The 17,669-nt window shown below is 41.6% G+C and overlaps 1 protein-coding gene across 5 annotated transcripts in view; it reads left to right on the plus strand.

Moving 5' to 3' along the window:
- The window catches only part of RCCD1 (RCC1 domain containing 1), a 47,576-nt gene that overhangs the window by 3,479 nt on the left and 26,428 nt on the right, over positions 1–17,669 (plus strand). For 4 of the 5 annotated variants that reach the window (XM_049705800.1, XM_049705799.1, XM_049705802.1 and 1 more), the window contains 3 exons: positions 2,151–2,246; positions 2,888–3,058; positions 3,570–3,599. In XM_049705800.1, the coding sequence (XP_049561757.1) occupies positions 2,151–2,246; positions 2,888–3,058; positions 3,570–3,599 (297 nt within the window). Of the gene's footprint in view, positions 1–2,150; positions 2,247–2,887; positions 3,059–3,569; positions 3,600–4,169; positions 5,065–17,669 lie in introns of those variants that run through there. The other variant, XM_049705801.1, reaches the window with a different exon arrangement.

Genomic DNA, 17,669 nt, shown 5'->3' on the forward strand with positions numbered 1-17,669 from the left:
GTCTGCCTCCAGCCAGGGCTGTCTTTCTAAAATACTCCCCAAGGGAGAATGAAGGGGTGAGGGGCAACCGAGCTAAGGAGAAAAAAAAGGCAGCAGTTGCCCGGGTGGCCGTGATGTGTGGCACACAGTGGACACTTGGATGCCCACCGGGAGGATGATGATGGTGAGTGTGAGCTCTGGTGGTGCCATGGCTGGTGACCCAGGACCAGAATGAGGAGTTTCACTTTAGATTGTGTTCCCCACTCTAGCAGGTGATCCAGGTGTAGCTGATCTCTAGGCTGTTGAGTGCAGCTGGGAGCGAATGATCTTTGCAAGGATCTGCATTTGGGGCTCTGGCCTCCACTTATATCATTACCGACCAGGTCCTGATAAGCAGCAAGCTAGACGCTGAGATGCCAGGTTTACAGCCAAGAAACACTTTGTTCACAAGGCAGCCAAGCGAGGAAATGGGAGAATAATAAGTCTCAGATCTACCTCCCTGAAGGGAGTTGGGGTATTTATGGGATAAGCAGGGTGGTCTTAGGCGTGGGGAAAGGTGATTGGAGGTAGGGAGGAAGGTGAGGTAATCAGTGTTCTGAGTAGGCATATCTGGGTCACATGCGTCTGCATATTCAAAATGGAGGCGCTTTGGGAATTCCCTGGCGGTCCAGTGGTTAGGACTCGGCGCTTTCACTTCAGGGGCCCTGGTTCAGTCCCTGGTTGGGGAACTAAGATCCCACAAGCCGCGCAGTGTAGCCAAAACAAAAAAGTGGAGGCGCTTAGCATGATCTGAGGGTGGAGTTTTCCAGCCCTCTGACATCAAAAGGCCATCCACTGGACATCTGCACAGGCCCAGTTTTAGGGTCAGTGGCCCCAACTAGTCCCCAGCTGGCTTTCATTGGGCAGGAGCTGACTCCAAGTTCCTGTGAAACAACTGAGTTGCATGAAGCTGGGAAGGTATGCAATTAAAGAGAAAAAAAGAAAAATAATGAAAGTGAACTTAATCAATGAAGGCACTTAACAAGCAAAGGGGTTTTAACAGGCTGTTCCCTCATCTGTTGTTCTGTAAGAGAAGTTCAAGAATTTCTATTAGTTATCAGCTTCTGTTAACTCTATGGGGCATGGTTTCACCAGGGGTCTTTAAAAGCTACCTATGCCTGTACTGTCCTGTCCATATTCACATGTAATGGGCCTGGGTCGGCAGCCAGGCTTGAGAATGAGTGGGCTGGAGGGAAGAGAAGAGAGGGCTGGAAGGTGAGCCCAATGGGAAGTCTCGCACTAAGGTCCAAAAGGCATTTGAGGCCTTGGTGTCGCATGGTTGGAGCACAGATGCTTCAGACCAGACCTCCCAGGTTCAAATCATCACCCTGCCCCTCGTGATCTTGGGCAGAGCACCTAACCTCTCTGTGCCTCAAGTTTTCTCTTGAATAAAATGGGGATATTGTGCTTAAAACAGTGGCACAGAATAAGCACTTGATAAAAATTAGCCACTGCTGTTAGTGAATTTTTAGCATAGGGCTGTTGCTCCAATCAACCAACTCCAGTGTTGTGAGAGTTTCCAGAGGCCTCCGGGGGAGGGGGAGGGTGCAATGGGTAAAGGGGGTTGGCTGGATGGTGACAGATGAAAACTAACCTCTTGGTGATAAGCACACTGTAGTGCATACAGAAGTCAAAATATAATGCTGTACACATGAAACTTATATAATGTTATAAACCAATACCACCTCAGTTAAAACAACAGTTTTTTAAAAGGCCTTCAGTAGGACCGGTGGCAGGTAGGGCTGACGAAAGGGGCCTGGGCTCAGTGGATGTGAAAAAAAGACCACTGGGGAACTTCCAGGGCCACATTTCCAAACTGCACGCGGGGGGAGTGGGGGGTGCAATTTAACAAAAAAGGAAAAAATGAAAGTGGAGAGGAAGAGCCAGCAAGAGACTTCCTTTAAGAATAGGGTGACCTGAAGGCACTTAAGGGGGAAGGGGCCCTGTTGAGACAAGGAAGCTGCTGGGCCCTGAGGAAAGCACTCTGCCTGGAGTGCTGACTTGGGCAGGGCAGGCAGGAGTTGTCTTTAGGGAACTAGTGGGGTGTAGTGGAGTCTGGATGGATGCCCATGCTTAGGAGGTGGAGGGGGCGAACACAGTCTGTTAATGGGGCCCCTTTATCTCTCTTTCAGAGGCTGGGGATATTTATATCTGGGGCTGGAATGAATCAGGGCAGCTGGCCCTGCCCACCAAGAGCCTGGCAGAGGATGGAAAGACAACCACAGAAGGTGAGAGTCAATTCTTTTTTTTTGATATAGTTTATTGAAGTATAGTTGATTTATGTTGTGTTAATTTCTGCTGTATGGGAAAATGATTCAGTTATACATATATGTGTACATATTCTTTTCCATTATGGTTTATCACAGCATATTGCATACAGTTCCCTGTGCTACACAGTAAGACCTTGTTTATCCATTTATATATAATAGTTGACATCTGCTAATCCCAAACTCCCAATCCATCCCTCCCCCACCCCCCTCCTCCTTGGCAACCACAAGTCTGTTGGTGAGGGTCAATTCTTGATTTCCACGCGTTTCTGTCATTCCTGACTCCTGGCCATATTGTTGGCCTGAGAGCTACAGTGCTCAAAAGGGTACGTGACATCCTTGGGACCCCAGGACACAATGAAGGACTCTGAGCCCCTTATGAGAGGAAGCACGGCAAGGCTGATGCCAGTGTCAGCACTACATGCCCCACAAACCTGTCAACTCCAGCACTTCCCAGGGAATGTGGGGTTGGGAGCGATGGCTCTGGAGCTAGGGCAAGTGTGTCAGCTGTTGTAGTGAGTGAGTCAGTATATGAATGAGGTTTAGATCAGCGCTGAGTGTTCAGCATCATTATCATCATCACTCTTATTACTTCTCTGAAGCCTCAGGACTGAATGAAGATGGTTCTGAAGTGAAGACAGTAGCCGGGGGTGAGGATGGAGCCCCCGCCCCCTTCATAGCTGTCCAGCCCTTCCCGGCTTTACTGGACCTCCCCCTGGGCTCAGATGCAGTCAAGGCCAGCTGTGGATCCCGGCACACAGCGGTGGTGACAAGTGAGTGGGGCTGGGTAGGCTGGTTCAGGATGGAGCGGGAGGTCCCTCCACCCCGCTCTCTAGCTGGTGGCTGCAGAAAAGGGTGTGGTCACCTAAACAACTACCATTTTAATTAAGCATCTTTGACATGTACTGAGTAGCTGCCCCACTCAGTACACACCCACGGGGCTTTAACAGTGGCTCCCCAGCCTGTCAGGCCCCGAAGGTTCTTCCTTCTGGAGGGAGGCTAGTGTTGCCAGCCTTTCATCTGACAGCAGGGCTGTCCTAAACTCAGCAGCTGTCAGCTGCAGGCCAATCAGTCCGCATATAGGGAGGTGAACTTTTTCAGTTTGGATCCTTTATCACCCCAAATGTGACTAGACAGTTGTTAGAGAGAGAGAGGATATGTTTTGCTACGCCAAGTAAGTCTCGTGGTGACCAGAACATGCTGGCAGGCCGAGCTAGACAAATGCCTAGTCAAAGAGCAGTGGTGTCAGCCCCTTACTGTCCTTTTGCTGTCCTTTGGTTGCAGGAACAGGGGACCTCTACACCTGGGGCTGGGGTAAGTAAAAGGTTTGCTTTTGTGATGCTTAAACCAAGGGGAGGAAAGACCTGGGAGTAGAGGGCAGGTGACAACAGCCATGCAGAGAAGTGGAAGCAGGGGACTCGGCCTGACCATTGGGACTGAAAAGCTGTCTACTCCCTTCTCTGGAACAGATCTAGGCACACTAAGAGGGGCAGAGACCAGACAAGAGAGAAATAGGACAACATGTCAGTATTTCCCATCTACCTTTCTGAAAAGGTATTTGTCTTAAGGGAATATTTAGCCAGCAGTCATGAAACATCTTTTGGTCTGGCACTGGGTAGAGAAAAAGATAAAATAAAAATCTCTGCTCTGAACATCTGAGCTTAGGAGTGGGGAGCCTGGAGGACCATCTTGCCTCTTGGGGACCTGTGGAATTGCCTGGTCCTGGAGGCTCTGTGGTGCTGGTCTCCTGAATTCACAGAGCAGACACCAGCAGACTGGTGGCTTAAGCCCAGCACTTCAGTCAGTGGGCTGTTTTTCCTTCCTGGAGGGGAAAAGCCACAAGGCCCAGTGGAGAGGATGGCAAAGCAGCTCATTTCACTTTAGGTAAATATGGACAGCTTGGCCACAAAGACACGACCAGCTTGGATCGGCCCTGCCGTGTGAAGTACTTTGTAGATAAGCAACTCCAAGTAAGGACCGTGAGCTGTGGGCCCTGGAACACCTATGTGTATGCTGTGGAAAAAGAGAAGAGCTGACATGTATAGATAAGGGCATAAAATAAATGTAGAGTGAAAAATTATGAAGCTAACACCTGTGAAACTCCCCCCAGGTCAAGGAAAACCATTGCCAGCACCCCAGAGGCCCCACATTTGGCCTTCCCTATCACAGCCCTCTTGCTCCACCTTAGAGCAGGCAGCATCCTCAACTTTGTCTTCACATTAGAAACACCTGGAGGGAACTCCCTGGCGGTCCAGTGCTTAGGACTCTGCGCTTTCACTGCCTAGGGCACGGGTTCAATCCCCAGTCTGGGAACTAAGATCACACAAGCCGCGTGGCACAGTGTGGCCCAAAAAAAAAAAGGAAAAGAAAGAAACACCTGGAGATTTGAAACTGGATGCCTAAAGCCAGCATCGCAGACACAATGAAATCAGAACTTAGGGGTGTGGAACCTAGATGTGGGTAGATTTTTTAGGCTGCCCCACCCCTGGTGATTTGGAGGTAGTGCTAAGATTGGGAACCACTAGAGGTCATCTTCTTTTGTTATTCATATACCTGTTTTCATTTTGACTCATACCATTCCTTGTATGCATCTTTATACAATATAATTTGTCTGCTTTTGAACTTTAGGTAAATAGAATCATTCTGTGTATGTTCTTTTATGTCTTGTTTTTTCATCAGCACCGTGTGATTCATCTGTGGTGTCGTGCAGTTGATTCATTTTTTATTGTTATATGGTATTCCATTGTACGAAATATATCTCAAGTTATATATTCTCTTACTGATAGTAATTTGTTTCTTTTTTCTTACTGAGTTAAAATACACATAACAAAAAATTTACTATCTTAATCATTTTTAAGTGGCATTAAATACGTTCACATTGTTGTGTAGCCATCACCACCATCCATTCCCATCTCTTTTCATCTTGTAAATCTGAAACTCTACAGCTATAAACAATAACTCCCTGTTCTCCCCAGCCCCTGGCAACCATCATTATACCTTGTGTCTGTCCTGTGCTCTTGACTACTCTACGTACCTAATATAAGTGAAATCATACAGTATTTATCTTTTAATAAGATAAATATTGGCTTATTTCACTTAGCATAATGTTCTCAAGGTTCATCTATGTTATAGCATATTGCAGAATTTCCTTCCTTTTTAGGTCTGAATAATATTCCATTGTATGTATATACCACATTTTGTTTATCCATTCATTGGTTGATGGACACTTGGGTTGCTTTCATGTTTTAGCTATTGTGAATACTGCTCCTATGAACATGGGTTTACAAACATCTCTTTGAGACTGTGCTTTTAATTTTTTTGGATATATACCCTAAAGTGGAATTGCTGGGTCATATGGTAATTCTATTTTTAATTTTTTGAGGAGCCTACATACTGTTTTCCTCAGTGGCTTTCCCATTTTACAATCCCACCAATAGTGCACAAGTGTTCCAACTTCTCCACATCCTCACCGAATACTGTTTTCTGTTTTTTTGACAGTAACCATCCTGATAGGTGTGAGGTGGTATCTCATTGTAATTTTGATTTGCGTTTCCCTAATAATTAGTGATGTTAAGCATCTTTTCATGTGCTTATTGGCCATTCACATATCTGTTTTGGAGAAATGTCTATTCAAGTCCTTTGCCCATTTTTGAATCTGATTTTGTGTGTGTGTGTGTGTTGTTTTAGGAGTTCTCTATATATTCTAGATACTAATCCCTTATCAAATAAGTGATTTGGAAATATTTTCTCCCATTCTGTTGGTTGCCTTTTTATTTTGTTGATACTGTCTCAATGTAAAAAGTTTAATTTTCATGAAGTCCAATTTGTCTATTTTTTCTTTTGTTGCCTATGCCTTTGTTGTCATATCTGAGAAATCATCACCAAATCCAATATTATGAAGCTTCTGTCCTATGTTTTTCCAAGAATTTTATTGTTTTAGGTTTTATATTTTGGCCCTTGATCCATTTTGAGTTACTTTTGTATATAGTGTTAGGTAAGAGTCCAACTTCGTTCTTTTGCATGTGGTTATCCAGTTTTCCCAGCACCATTTGTTGAAAAGGCTGTCCTTTCCTCATTGAATGGCCTTGGCACCCTTCTCAAAAATCATTTGACTGTATATTCGAGGGTTTATTTCTGGGCTCTCTATTCTATTTCATTGATCTATATGTCTGTCTCTTTTTATGTCAATACTGTTGTGATTACTATAGCTTTGTATTAGGTTTTGAAACCAAGAAGTGTGATTCCTCCAGTTTTAGTCTTTTTCAAAATTGTTTTGTCTGTTGGGGTCCCTTGAGATCCCATATGAGTTTTAGTGTTTTTCTATTTCTGTATAAAAGTCCTTGATATTTTAAGAATTGCACTGAATCTATAGATTGCTTTGGGTACTACTAACATTTTAACAATTTTTTTTTAATTTATTTTTTTTGGCCACGTCGGCTGAGGCACATGGGGTCTTCATTGAGGCGTGCGGGATCCTCTGTTGTGGCGCGGGCTCCTCGTTGTGGCACTCGGGCTTCTCTCTAGTTGCAGTGTGCGGGTTTTCTCTCTCTAGTTCTGGCATGCAGGCTCCAGAGCGCGTGGGCTCTGTAGTTTGCGGCACGTGGGCTGTCTTGTTGAGGCGCGTGAGCTCCATGGTTGTGGTACACGGGTTTAGTTTCCCCGTGGCATGTGAGATCTTTGTTCCCCAACCAGGGATCAAACCTCTGTCCCCTGCATTGAAAGGCAGGTTCTTTACCACTGGACCACCAGGGAAGTCCACTTTTAACAACATTAAGTCTTCCAGTCCATGATCGTGGGATGTGTTTCCATTTATTTATGTCTATAATTTCTTTCAGGAGTGTTTTGTAGTTTTCATTGTACATGTCTTTTACCTCCTTGGTTAATTCCTAAGTATTTTATTCTTTTTGATGCTACTATATATGGAATCATTTTTTTAAATTAATTATTTTTGGCTGCGTTGGGTCCTTGCTGCTGCACGCGGGCTTTCTCTAGTTTCAGTGAGCCAGGGCTACTCTTCATTGTGGTGTGCAGGCTTCTCATTGCAGTGGCTTCTCTTGTTGCGGAGCTCTAGGCATGCGGGCTTCAGTAGTTGTGGCTTGCAGGCGCTAGAGCGCAGGCTCAGTAGTTGTGGCGCACGGGCTTAGTTGCTCCGCGGCATGTGGGATCTTCCCAGCCCAGGGCTCGAACCCAGGTCCCCTGCAGTGGCAGGTGGATTCTTAACCACTGTGCCACCAGGGAAGCCCTGGAATCATTTTTGTAATTTCCTTTTTGGATTGTTCATTGTGTATAGAAATACAACTGATTTTTGTGTGTTGACTTTGTATATTGCTACTTTGCTGAAGTCATTTATTAGTTCTAACAGCTTTTTTGTAGTCTTTAGGATTTTCTACATATAAGATCATTCATCTGCAGAGATACTTTTACTTCTTCCTTTCTAATTTGGATGCCTTTTATTTCTTTTATAACCTAATGGCTCTGACTAGAACTTCCATTACTATGTTGAATAAAAGTGGTGAAAGTGGGCATCCTTGCCTTGTTCCTGATCTTAGAGGAAAAGCCATTGAGTATTATGTTTGCTGTGGGATTTTCATATACGGATTTTATTGTGTGGAAGTAGTTCCCCTCTTTTCCTATTTTACTGAGTGTTTTTAATCACGAAAGGGTGCAGAATCTTGCTTTTTCTACATCAGTTGAGATGATCATGTGTTTTTTTTCCTTCATTTTGTTGATGTAGCATGTTACATTGATCATCCTTGTATTCCAGGAATAAATCTCACTTGGTCATGATGTATAATCCTTTTCAAGTGTTGCTGAATTCTGTTTGCTAGTATTTTGCTGAAGATTTTTTTCATCTATGTTCAAAAGGGATATTGGTCTATCGTTTTCCTGTAGTGTCTTCTGGCTTTGGTATCAAAGTTATGCTGGCCTCACAGAATGAGTTAGGAAGTGTTTCTTCCTCTGAAATATTTTGGAAAAATCTGAGAAGGATTGGTATTAGTTCTTTAAATATTTGGTAGAATTCACAGTGAAGCCATTAGGTCCAAGGCTTTTCTTTCTTGGGAAATTTTTTTTTTTAATTATTTGTTTATTTTTGGCTGTGTTGGATCTTCATTGCTGCATGCAGGCTTTGTCTAGTTGCGGTCAGCAGGGGCAACTCTTTGTTGCGGTGCACGGGCTTCTCATTGTGGTAGTTTCATCTTGTTGCGGATCACGGGCTCTAGGCACATGGGCTCAGTAGTTGTGGCTTGCGGGCTCTACAATGCCCGCTCAGCAGTTGTGGCGCACGGGCTGAGTTGCTCCGCGGCCTGTGGGATCTTCCCGGACCAGGCCTCAAACCCATGTCCCCTGCATTGGCAGGCGGATTCTTAACCACTGTGCCACCAGGGAAGCCCTTTCCTGGGAAATTGTTGAGTAGTGATTCAATCTCCTTACTAGTTATAGGTCTATTCAGATTGTTTATTTCTTTGTGATTTAGTCTTGATAGGTTTTGTGTTTCTAGGAACATGTCCATTTCACCCAGGTAATCTGATTTGTTGGTGTACAATTAATTGCTCATAGTACTCTTTTAAAAAAAATTTTTTTTATTTATTTGGCTGCACCAGGTCTTAGTTGCAGCATGCGGGATCTAGTTTGCTGACCAGGGATTGAACCCAGGCCCCCTGCCCTGGGAGCCAGGAGTCCTAACTGCTGTACTACCAGGGAAGTCCCCATAGTACTCTTTTAAAACCCTTTTTTCTTTCTGTAGAATTAGTAGCAATGTCCCTGCTTTCATTTTTTTAAATATATAAATTTGTTTATTTTTATTTTTGGCTGCGTTGGGTCTTCCGTTGCCACACAAGGGCTTTCTCTATTTGAGGCGAGGAGGCTACTCTTTGTTGTGGTGGTGGGCTTCTCATTGCAGTGGCTTCTCTTGTTGGGGAGTAAAGGCTCTAGGTGTGCAGGCTGAGTTGCTCCATGGCATGTAGGATCTTCCTGGACCAGGGATCGAACCTGGGTCCCCTGCACTGGCAGACAGATTCTTAACCACTGCGGCACCAGGGAAGTCCCCTTGCTTTCATTTCTGATTTTAATGACTTGTGTCTTTTTTCCTTAGTCCATCTAGCTAAAATTTCATTGATCTTTTTAAAGAACCAACTTTTGGTTTCACTGATTTTCTCTATTGTTTTTCTATGCTGAATTTTGTATCTTTGCTGTAATCTTTATTTCCTTCCTTCTGCTAGCTTTTGGTTTAGTTTGTTCTTTTTCTAGTTTTTAAGTTGAAAGTTAGATGGCTGACAAGATCTTTCTTGTTTTTTTAATGTGAACAGTTACAGCTATAATTTCCCCTTAGCACTGCTTTTGCTGCATCCCATAAGTTTTGGTATGCTTTGTTTTTTTCATTCATTCTAAGTATTTTCTAATTTCCCCTGTGATTTCCTCTTTGGTCCACTGGTTATTTTTAATTAATATTAAATATTAATATTTACATAAAATATAAATATTAATATAAATATTAAGCCCTGGCGAGCGGGGGCTACTCTTCATTGTGGTGTGTGGGCTGCAGTGGCTTCTCTTTGTTGCAGAGCACAGGCTCTAGGCGCATGGGCTTCAGCAGTTGTGGCACACGGGCTAAGTAGTTGTGTATGGGCTGTAGAGCTCAGGCTCAGTAGTTGTGGCGCACGGGCTTAGCTGCTCTGCGGCATGTGGGATCTTCCCGGACCAGGGCTTGAACCCATGTCCCCTGCATTGGCAGGTGGATTCTTCACCACTGCATCATCAGGGAAGTCCCCAGGACCATTATTTTCAAGTCTTTGTCTAATATAGCTGCCATTAAGTCTTTTTCAGGGACAAGATTCTGGTGATTTATTTTCTTTTGAATAGGCCATACTCTAATGTTTCTTTGCATGTCTTGTGACTTTTTTGTTGAATACTGGACATTTGAATCTGGTAATATGGTAACTCTGGGAATCAGATTCTCCCCCTTCCCCAGGGTTTGCCATTGTTTTGTTTTTCTGAATTGTCGTAGGCTGTCTCTGTACCAAGGATCAGCCTGAGGTGTAAACGTAATATCGTCTTTTCTGAGCCTTTCCTTAGGTATTGCGGTTACTTTCTAATTTTCCCCATATATACAGATACTTTTGAATGTCCTAGTCTTTAACATCTGACTCCCAAAAGGGAAAAAGTGAAAAATGAAGGGGGAACATAAAGGCACTGATCTGTTAAATTCCCTGGAAGTCACCTGGGTGGGTTGCTAGTACCAGAGGGAGGAAAACAGTTCTCACGGAATGGTGGTTGTGGGTTACTGGCTATCTGGCGGCTCCCTGGAGGACCAGTGCAAGAGCTCACCTTTGTTTTGCCAGACTTAGTGTTCCCAGGGCTGGGCAACTTTTGCTGAAAGTATTTAAAGGCACAAGTATTGCCTGCAATAACCTGGGCAAGGGAAAGATCTGGGAAGAAAGAGCTTGGGAAAGGAGATGATAGGGAGAAAGGCCTTTTAAAAGGTCCCACAGTATACTGGGGAATCAAAGCATAACGCATGCCCAGGGCTGGATATTTGCTCAGAAATGCCTGAGAAAACAATAAGCTTTCATGTCTAGCATTCAGGCTCTACACAAGCAGGACTGAAAGCTAAGGCAGAGTTGTAAACAGCCTGGCTAAGCATTAAAGGCTTGCTCCAACACAAAGCCAATCATCTGTAAAGAGTGTTATTTTTTTTTCTCACTTTTAATAAGTGAGTTTTGCAAGGTTGCAGGATACAAGAGCAATATACAAAAATCAACTGCTATATGTAGCCAAGCAACAACCAGAAATTCTAATTTAAAAATACCATTTACAATAGCATCAAGAAACCTGAAATACTTAGGGATAAATCTGACAAAGATGTGAAAGATCTGTAAACATGACCTACAAAATACTGAGAGAAATTAAAGAAAACCTAAATAAATGGAGAGATATGCCTTGTTCAGGGGTTGTCAGTTCTCCCTCAGTTGGTCTACAGATTCAATGCAATGCCAATCAAAATCCTACCAGATTTTGGGTAGAAATTGACAAGCTTTTTTCCTAAAACTCATACAGAAATGCACAGTAACCAGAACAGACAAAATAACGTTTAAAAGCACCAAGCTGGAAAGCTAACATTACCTGATTTCAAGAATTCGTATAAATCCTCAGTAATTAAGACAGGGTGGTACTGTCATTAGGACAAATAGATCAGCGGAACAGAAATGTAGAGTGGAGAAGGTTTAGCTTTTCAGCTAATGGTGCTGGACAACTGGCTACCTGTATGCAAAAAGAATGAACTTAAAGCCATACCTGGAGCCATACAGATAGATGACACACACAGAGCCAAAATGAATCAGACGTAAATGTAAAACTGAAAACTTTAAACTTCTAGGAGAAAACCTTTATCATCTGGGGTTAGGTAAAGATTTCTTAGAGCAACAGCAGTACAATCCAAAGAACAAATGGATTTCATCAAAATTAAACCTCTGCTCTTCAGTGACACTGTTAAAAGAATTAAAGCAGCCTGAAATTAATATATGTCAATTATACTTCAAGAAAACAAAAAGAAGCCACAGATGGGGATAAGATCTTTGCAAAACATACACCTGGTAAAAGAACTTGTATGCAGGATATATAGAGAGCTCTCAAAACTCAACAATAAGAACATAGCTCTGGAATTCCCTGGCAGTCCAGTGGTTAGGACTCTGCACTTCCACTGCTGAGGGCCTGTGTTCGATCCCTGGTTGAGGATCTAAGATCTCATAAGCCATGTGGGTAAAATACAATTCAATTTTTAAAATGGCCAAAAATTGTAAACAGGTACTTCATCAAAGAAGATAAAAATGATGGCAAAATAGTACACAAAAAGATGTTAAACATCATTAGTCATTAGGGAAGTGAAAATTCCAACCACAATGAGATACCATTTCACAGCCACTAAAATGGCTAAAATTATAAAGACTGACCATACAAAGTGTTGGAAAAGATTGAAGAAATTGGAACCTTCAGGGACTTCCCTGGTGGCACAGTGGTTAAGAATCCACCTGCCAATGCAGGGGACACGGGTTCGATCCCTGGTCTGGGAAGGTCCCACATGCCACGAAGCAACTAAGCCTGTGAGCCACAGCTACTGAGCCTGCACTCTAGAGCCCACGAGCCACAACTACTGAGCCCACGTGCTGCAACTACTGAAGCCCGCACACCTACAGCCCACGCTCCACAGCAAGAGAAGCCACCACAATGAGAAGCCCATGCACTGCAATGAAGAGTAGTCCCCACTCACAACTAGAGAAAGCCTGTGTGCAGCAACAAAGACCCAACACAGCCAAAAATAAATGATAAAAAAAAAAAAAAGAAATTAGAACCCTTATACATTACTGATGAGAATGTAAAATAGTCCAACTGCTTTGGAAAACCGTTTGGCAGTTTTTTAAAAAGTTAAACATACACCTACCATATGTATGATGCAGGCATTCCACTCCTAGGTATTTAGCCAAAAGAAAATATATCTCCATACAAAGACTTGTACATAGCAATGAAACCAGAAGTTTCCTAATAGTACCTCAGCCTCTTTTTTTTTTTTCATTTTAACATCTTTATTGGAGTATAATTGCTTTACAATGGTATGTTAGTTTCAGCTTCACAACAAAATGAATCAGTTATATATACACATATATTCCCATATCTCTTCCCGCTTGTGTCTCCCTCCCTCCCACCCTCCCTATCGCACCCCTCCAAGCGGTCACAAAGCACCGAGCTGATCTCCCTGTGCTATGCGGCTGCTTCCCACTAGCTATCTACCTTACGTTTGGTAGTGTATATATGTCCATGCCTCTCTCTCTCTTTGTCACAGTTTACCCTTCTCCCTCCCCATATCCTCAAGTCCATTCTCTAGTAAGTCTGTGTCTTTATTCCTGTTTCACCCCTAGGTTTTTCATGACATTTTTTTTTCTTAAATTCCATATATATGTTAGCATACGGTATTTGTCTCTCTATTTCTGACTTACTTCACTCTGTATGACAGACTCTAGGTCTATCTACCTCATTACAAATAGCTCAATTTCGTTTCTTTTTATGGCTGAGTAATATTCCATTGTATATATGTGCCACATCTTCTTTATCCATTCATCCGATGATGGACACTTAGGTTGTTTCCATCTCCGGGCTATTGTAAGTAGAGCTGCAATGAACATTTTGGTACATGACTCTTTTTGAATTAAGGTTTTCTCAGGGTATATGCCCAGTAGTGGGATTGCTGGGTCATATGGTAGTTCTATTTGTAGTTTTTTAAGGAACCTCCATACTGTTCTCCACAGTGGCTGTATCAATTTACATTCCCACCAACAGTGTAAGAGGGTTCCCTTTTCTCCACACCCTCTCCAGCATTTATTGTTTCTAAATTTTTTGATGATGGCCGTTCTGACTGGTGTGAGATGATATCTCATTGTAGTTTTGATTTGCATTTCTCTAATGATTAGTGATGTTGAGTATTCTTTCATGTGTTTGTTGGCAGTCTGTATATCTTCTTTGGAGAAATGTCTGTTTAGGTTCTCTGGCCATTTTTGGATTGGGTTGTCTGTTTTTTTGTTATTAAGCTGCATGAGCTGCTTATAGATTTTGGAGATTAATCCTTTGTCAGTTGCTTCATTTGCAAATATTTTCTCCCATTCTGAGGGCTGTCTTTTGGTCTTGTTTATGGTTTCCTTTGCTGTGCAAAAGCTTTTAAGTTTCATTAGGTCCCATTTGTTTATTTTTGTTTTTATTTCCATTCCTCTAGGAGGTGGGTCAAAAAGGACCTTGCTGTGATTTATGTCATAGAGTGTTCTGCCTATGTTTTCCTCTAAGAGTTTGATAGTTTCTGGCCTTACATTTAGGTCTTTAATCCATTTTGAGCTTATTTTTGTGTATGGTGTTAGGGAGTGATCTAATCTCATACTTTTACATGTAGCTGTCCAGTTTTCCCAGCACCACTTATTGAAGAGGCTGTCCTTTCTCCACTGTACACTCCTGCCTCCTTTATCAAAGATTAGTTGACCATAGGTGCGTGGGTTTATCTCTGGGCTTCCTATCCTGTCCCATTGATCTATATTTCTGTTTTTGTGCCAGTACCATACTGTCTTGATTACTGTAGCTTTGTAGTATAGTCTGAAGTCAGGAAGCCTGATTCCTCCAGCTCCGTTTTTCGTTCTCAAGACTGTTTTGGCTATTCGGGGTCTTTTGTGTTTCCATACAAATTGTGAAATTTTTTTGTTCTAGTTCTGTGAAAAATGCCAGTGGTAGTTTGATAGGGATTGCATTGAATCTGTAGATTGCTTTGGGTAGTAGAGTCATTTTCACAATGTTGATTCTCCCAATCCAAGAACATGGTATATCTCTCCATCTATTTGTATCATCTTTAATTTCTCTCATCACTGTCTTATAATTTTCTGCATACAGGTCTTTTGTCTCCTTAGGTAGGTTTATTCCTAAATATTTTATTCTTTTTGTTGCAATGGTAAATGGGAGTGTTTTCTTGATTTCACTTTCAGATTTTTCATCCTTAGTGTATAGGAATGCCAGAGATTTCTGTGCATTAATTTTGTATCCTGCTACTTAACCAAATTCATTGATTAGCTCTAGTAGTTTTCTGGTAGCATCTTTAGGATTCTCTATGTATAGTATCATGTCATCTGCAAATAGTGACAGCTTTACTTCTTCTTTTCCGATTTGTATTCCTTTTATTTCCTTTTCTTCTCTGATTGCTGTGGCTAAAACTTCCAAAACTATGTTGAATAAGAGCGGTGAAAGTGGGCAACCTTGTCTTGTTCCTGTTCTTAGTGGAAATGCTTTCAGTTTTTCACCATTGAGGACGATGTTGGCTGTGGGTTTGTCATATATGGCCTTTATTATGTTGAGGAAAGTTCCCTCTATGCCTACTTTCTGCAGGGTTTTTATCATAAATGGGTGTTGAATTTTGTCAAAAGCTTTCTCTGCATCTATTAAGATGATCATATGGTTTTTCTCCTTCAATTTGTTAATATGGTGTATCACGTTGATTGATTTGCGTATATTGAAGAATCCTTGCATTCCTGGAATAAACCCCACTTGATCATGGTGTATGATCCGTTTAACGTGCTGTTGGATTCTGTTTGCTAGTATTTTGTTGAGGATTTTTGCATCTATGTTCACCAGTGATATTGGCCTGTAGTTTTCTTTCTTTGTGACATCCTTGTCTGGTTTTGGTATCAGGGTGATGGTGGTCTCGTAGAATGAGTTTGGGAGTGTTCCTCCCTCTGCTATATTTTGGAAGAGTTTGAGAAGGATAGGTGTTAGCTCTTCTCTAAATGTTTGATAGAATTCGCCTGTGAAGCCATCTGGTCCTGGGCTTTTGCTCGTTGGAAGATTTTTAATCACAGTTTCAATTTCAGTGCTTGTGATTGGTCTGTTCATATTTTCTATTTCTTCCTGATTCAGTCTTGGCAGGTTGTGCCTTTCTAAGAATTTGTCCATTTCTTCCAGGTTGTCCATTTTATTGGCATAGAGTTGCTTGTAGTAATCTCTCATGATCTTTTGTATTTCTGCAGTGTCAGTTGTTACTTCTCCTTTTTCATTTCTAATTCTATTGATTTGAGTCTTCTCCCTTTTTTTCTTGATGAGTCTGGCTAATGGTTTATCAATTTTGTTTATCCTTTCAAAGAACCAGCTTTTAGTTTTATTGATCTTTGCTATCGTTTCCTTCATTTTTCATTTATTTCTGATCTGATTTTTATGATTTCTTTGCTTCTGCTAACTTTGGGGTTTTTTTGTTCTTCTTTCTCTAATTGCTTTAGGTGCAAAGTTAGGTTGTTTATTCGAGATGTTTCCTGTTTCTTAACGTAGGATTGTATTGCTATAAACTTCCCTCTTAGAACTGCTTTTGCTGCATCCCATAGATTTTGAGTCGTCATGTCTCCATTGTCATTTGTTTCTAGGTATTTTTTGATTTCCTCTTTGATTTCTTCAGTGATCACTTCATTATTAAGTAGTGTATTGTTTAGCCTCCATGTGTTTGTATTTTTTACAGATCTTTTCCTGTAATTGATATCTAGTCTCATAGCGTTCTGGTCAGAAAAGATACTTGATACAATTTCAATTTTCTTAAATTTACCAAGGCTTGATTTGTGACCCAAGATATGGTCTATCCTGGAGAATGTTCCATGAGCACTTGAGAAAAATGTGTATTCTGTTGTTTTTGGATGGAATGTCCTATAAATATCAATTAAGTCCATCTTGTTTAATGTATCATTTAAAGCTTGTGTTTCCTTATTTATTTTCATTTTGGATGATCAGTCCATTGGTGAAAGTGGGGTATTAAAGTCCCCTACTATGAATGTGTTACTGTCGATTTCCCCTTTTATGGCTGTTAGTATTTGCCTTATGTATTGAGGTGCTCCTATGTTGGGTGCATAAATATTTACAATTGTTATATCTTCTTCTTGGATCGATCCCTTGATCATTATGTAGTGTCCTTCTTTGTCTCTTCTAATAGTCTTTATTTTAAAGTCTATTTTGTCTGATATGAGAATTGCTACTCCAGCTTTCTTTTGGTTTCCATTTGCATGAAATACCTTTTTCCATCCCCTTACTTTCAGTCTGTATGTGTCTCTAGGTCTGAAGTGGGTCTCTTGTAGACAGCAAATATATGCGTCTTGTTTTTGTATCCATTCAGCCAATCTGTGTCTTTTGGTGGGAGCATTTAGTCCATTTACATTTAAGGTAATTATCGATATGTATGTTCCCATTCCCATTTTCTTAATTGTTTTGTGTTCATTATTGTAGGTCTTTTCCTTCTCTTGTGTTTCTTGCCTAGAGAAGTTCCTTTAGCAGTTGTTGTAGAGCTGGTTTGGTGGTGCTGAACTCTCTCAGCTTTTGCTTGTCTGTAAAGGTTTTAATTTCTCCGTCAAATCTGAATGAGATCCTTGCTGGGTAGAGTAATCTTGGTTGCAGGTTTTTCTCCTTCATCACTTTCAATATGTCCTGCCACTCCCTTCTGGCTTGCAGAGTTACTGCTGAAAGATCAGCTGTTAACCTTATGGGGATTCCCTTGTGTGTTATTTGTTGTTTTTCCCTTGCTGCTTTTAATATGCTTTCTTTGTATTTAATTTTTGACAGTTTGATTAATATGTGTCTTGGCGTATTTCTCCTTGGATTTATCCTGTATGGCACTCTCTGTGCTTCCTGGACTTGATTAACTATTTCCTTTCCCATATTAGGGAAGTTTTCAACTATAATCTCTTCAAATATTTTCTCAGTCCCTTTCTTTTTCTCTTCTTCTTCTGGGACCCCTATAATTCGAATGTTGGTGTGTTTAATGTTGTCCCAGAGGTCTCTGAGACTGTCCTCAGTTCTTTTCATTCTTTTTTCTTTATTCTGTTCTGCATTAGT

The sequence above is a fragment of the Orcinus orca genome, chromosome 2, assembly GCF_937001465.1.
Source record: "Orcinus orca chromosome 2, mOrcOrc1.1, whole genome shotgun sequence".
In the NCBI taxonomy this organism is placed as follows: domain Eukaryota; kingdom Metazoa; phylum Chordata; class Mammalia; order Artiodactyla; family Delphinidae; genus Orcinus; species Orcinus orca.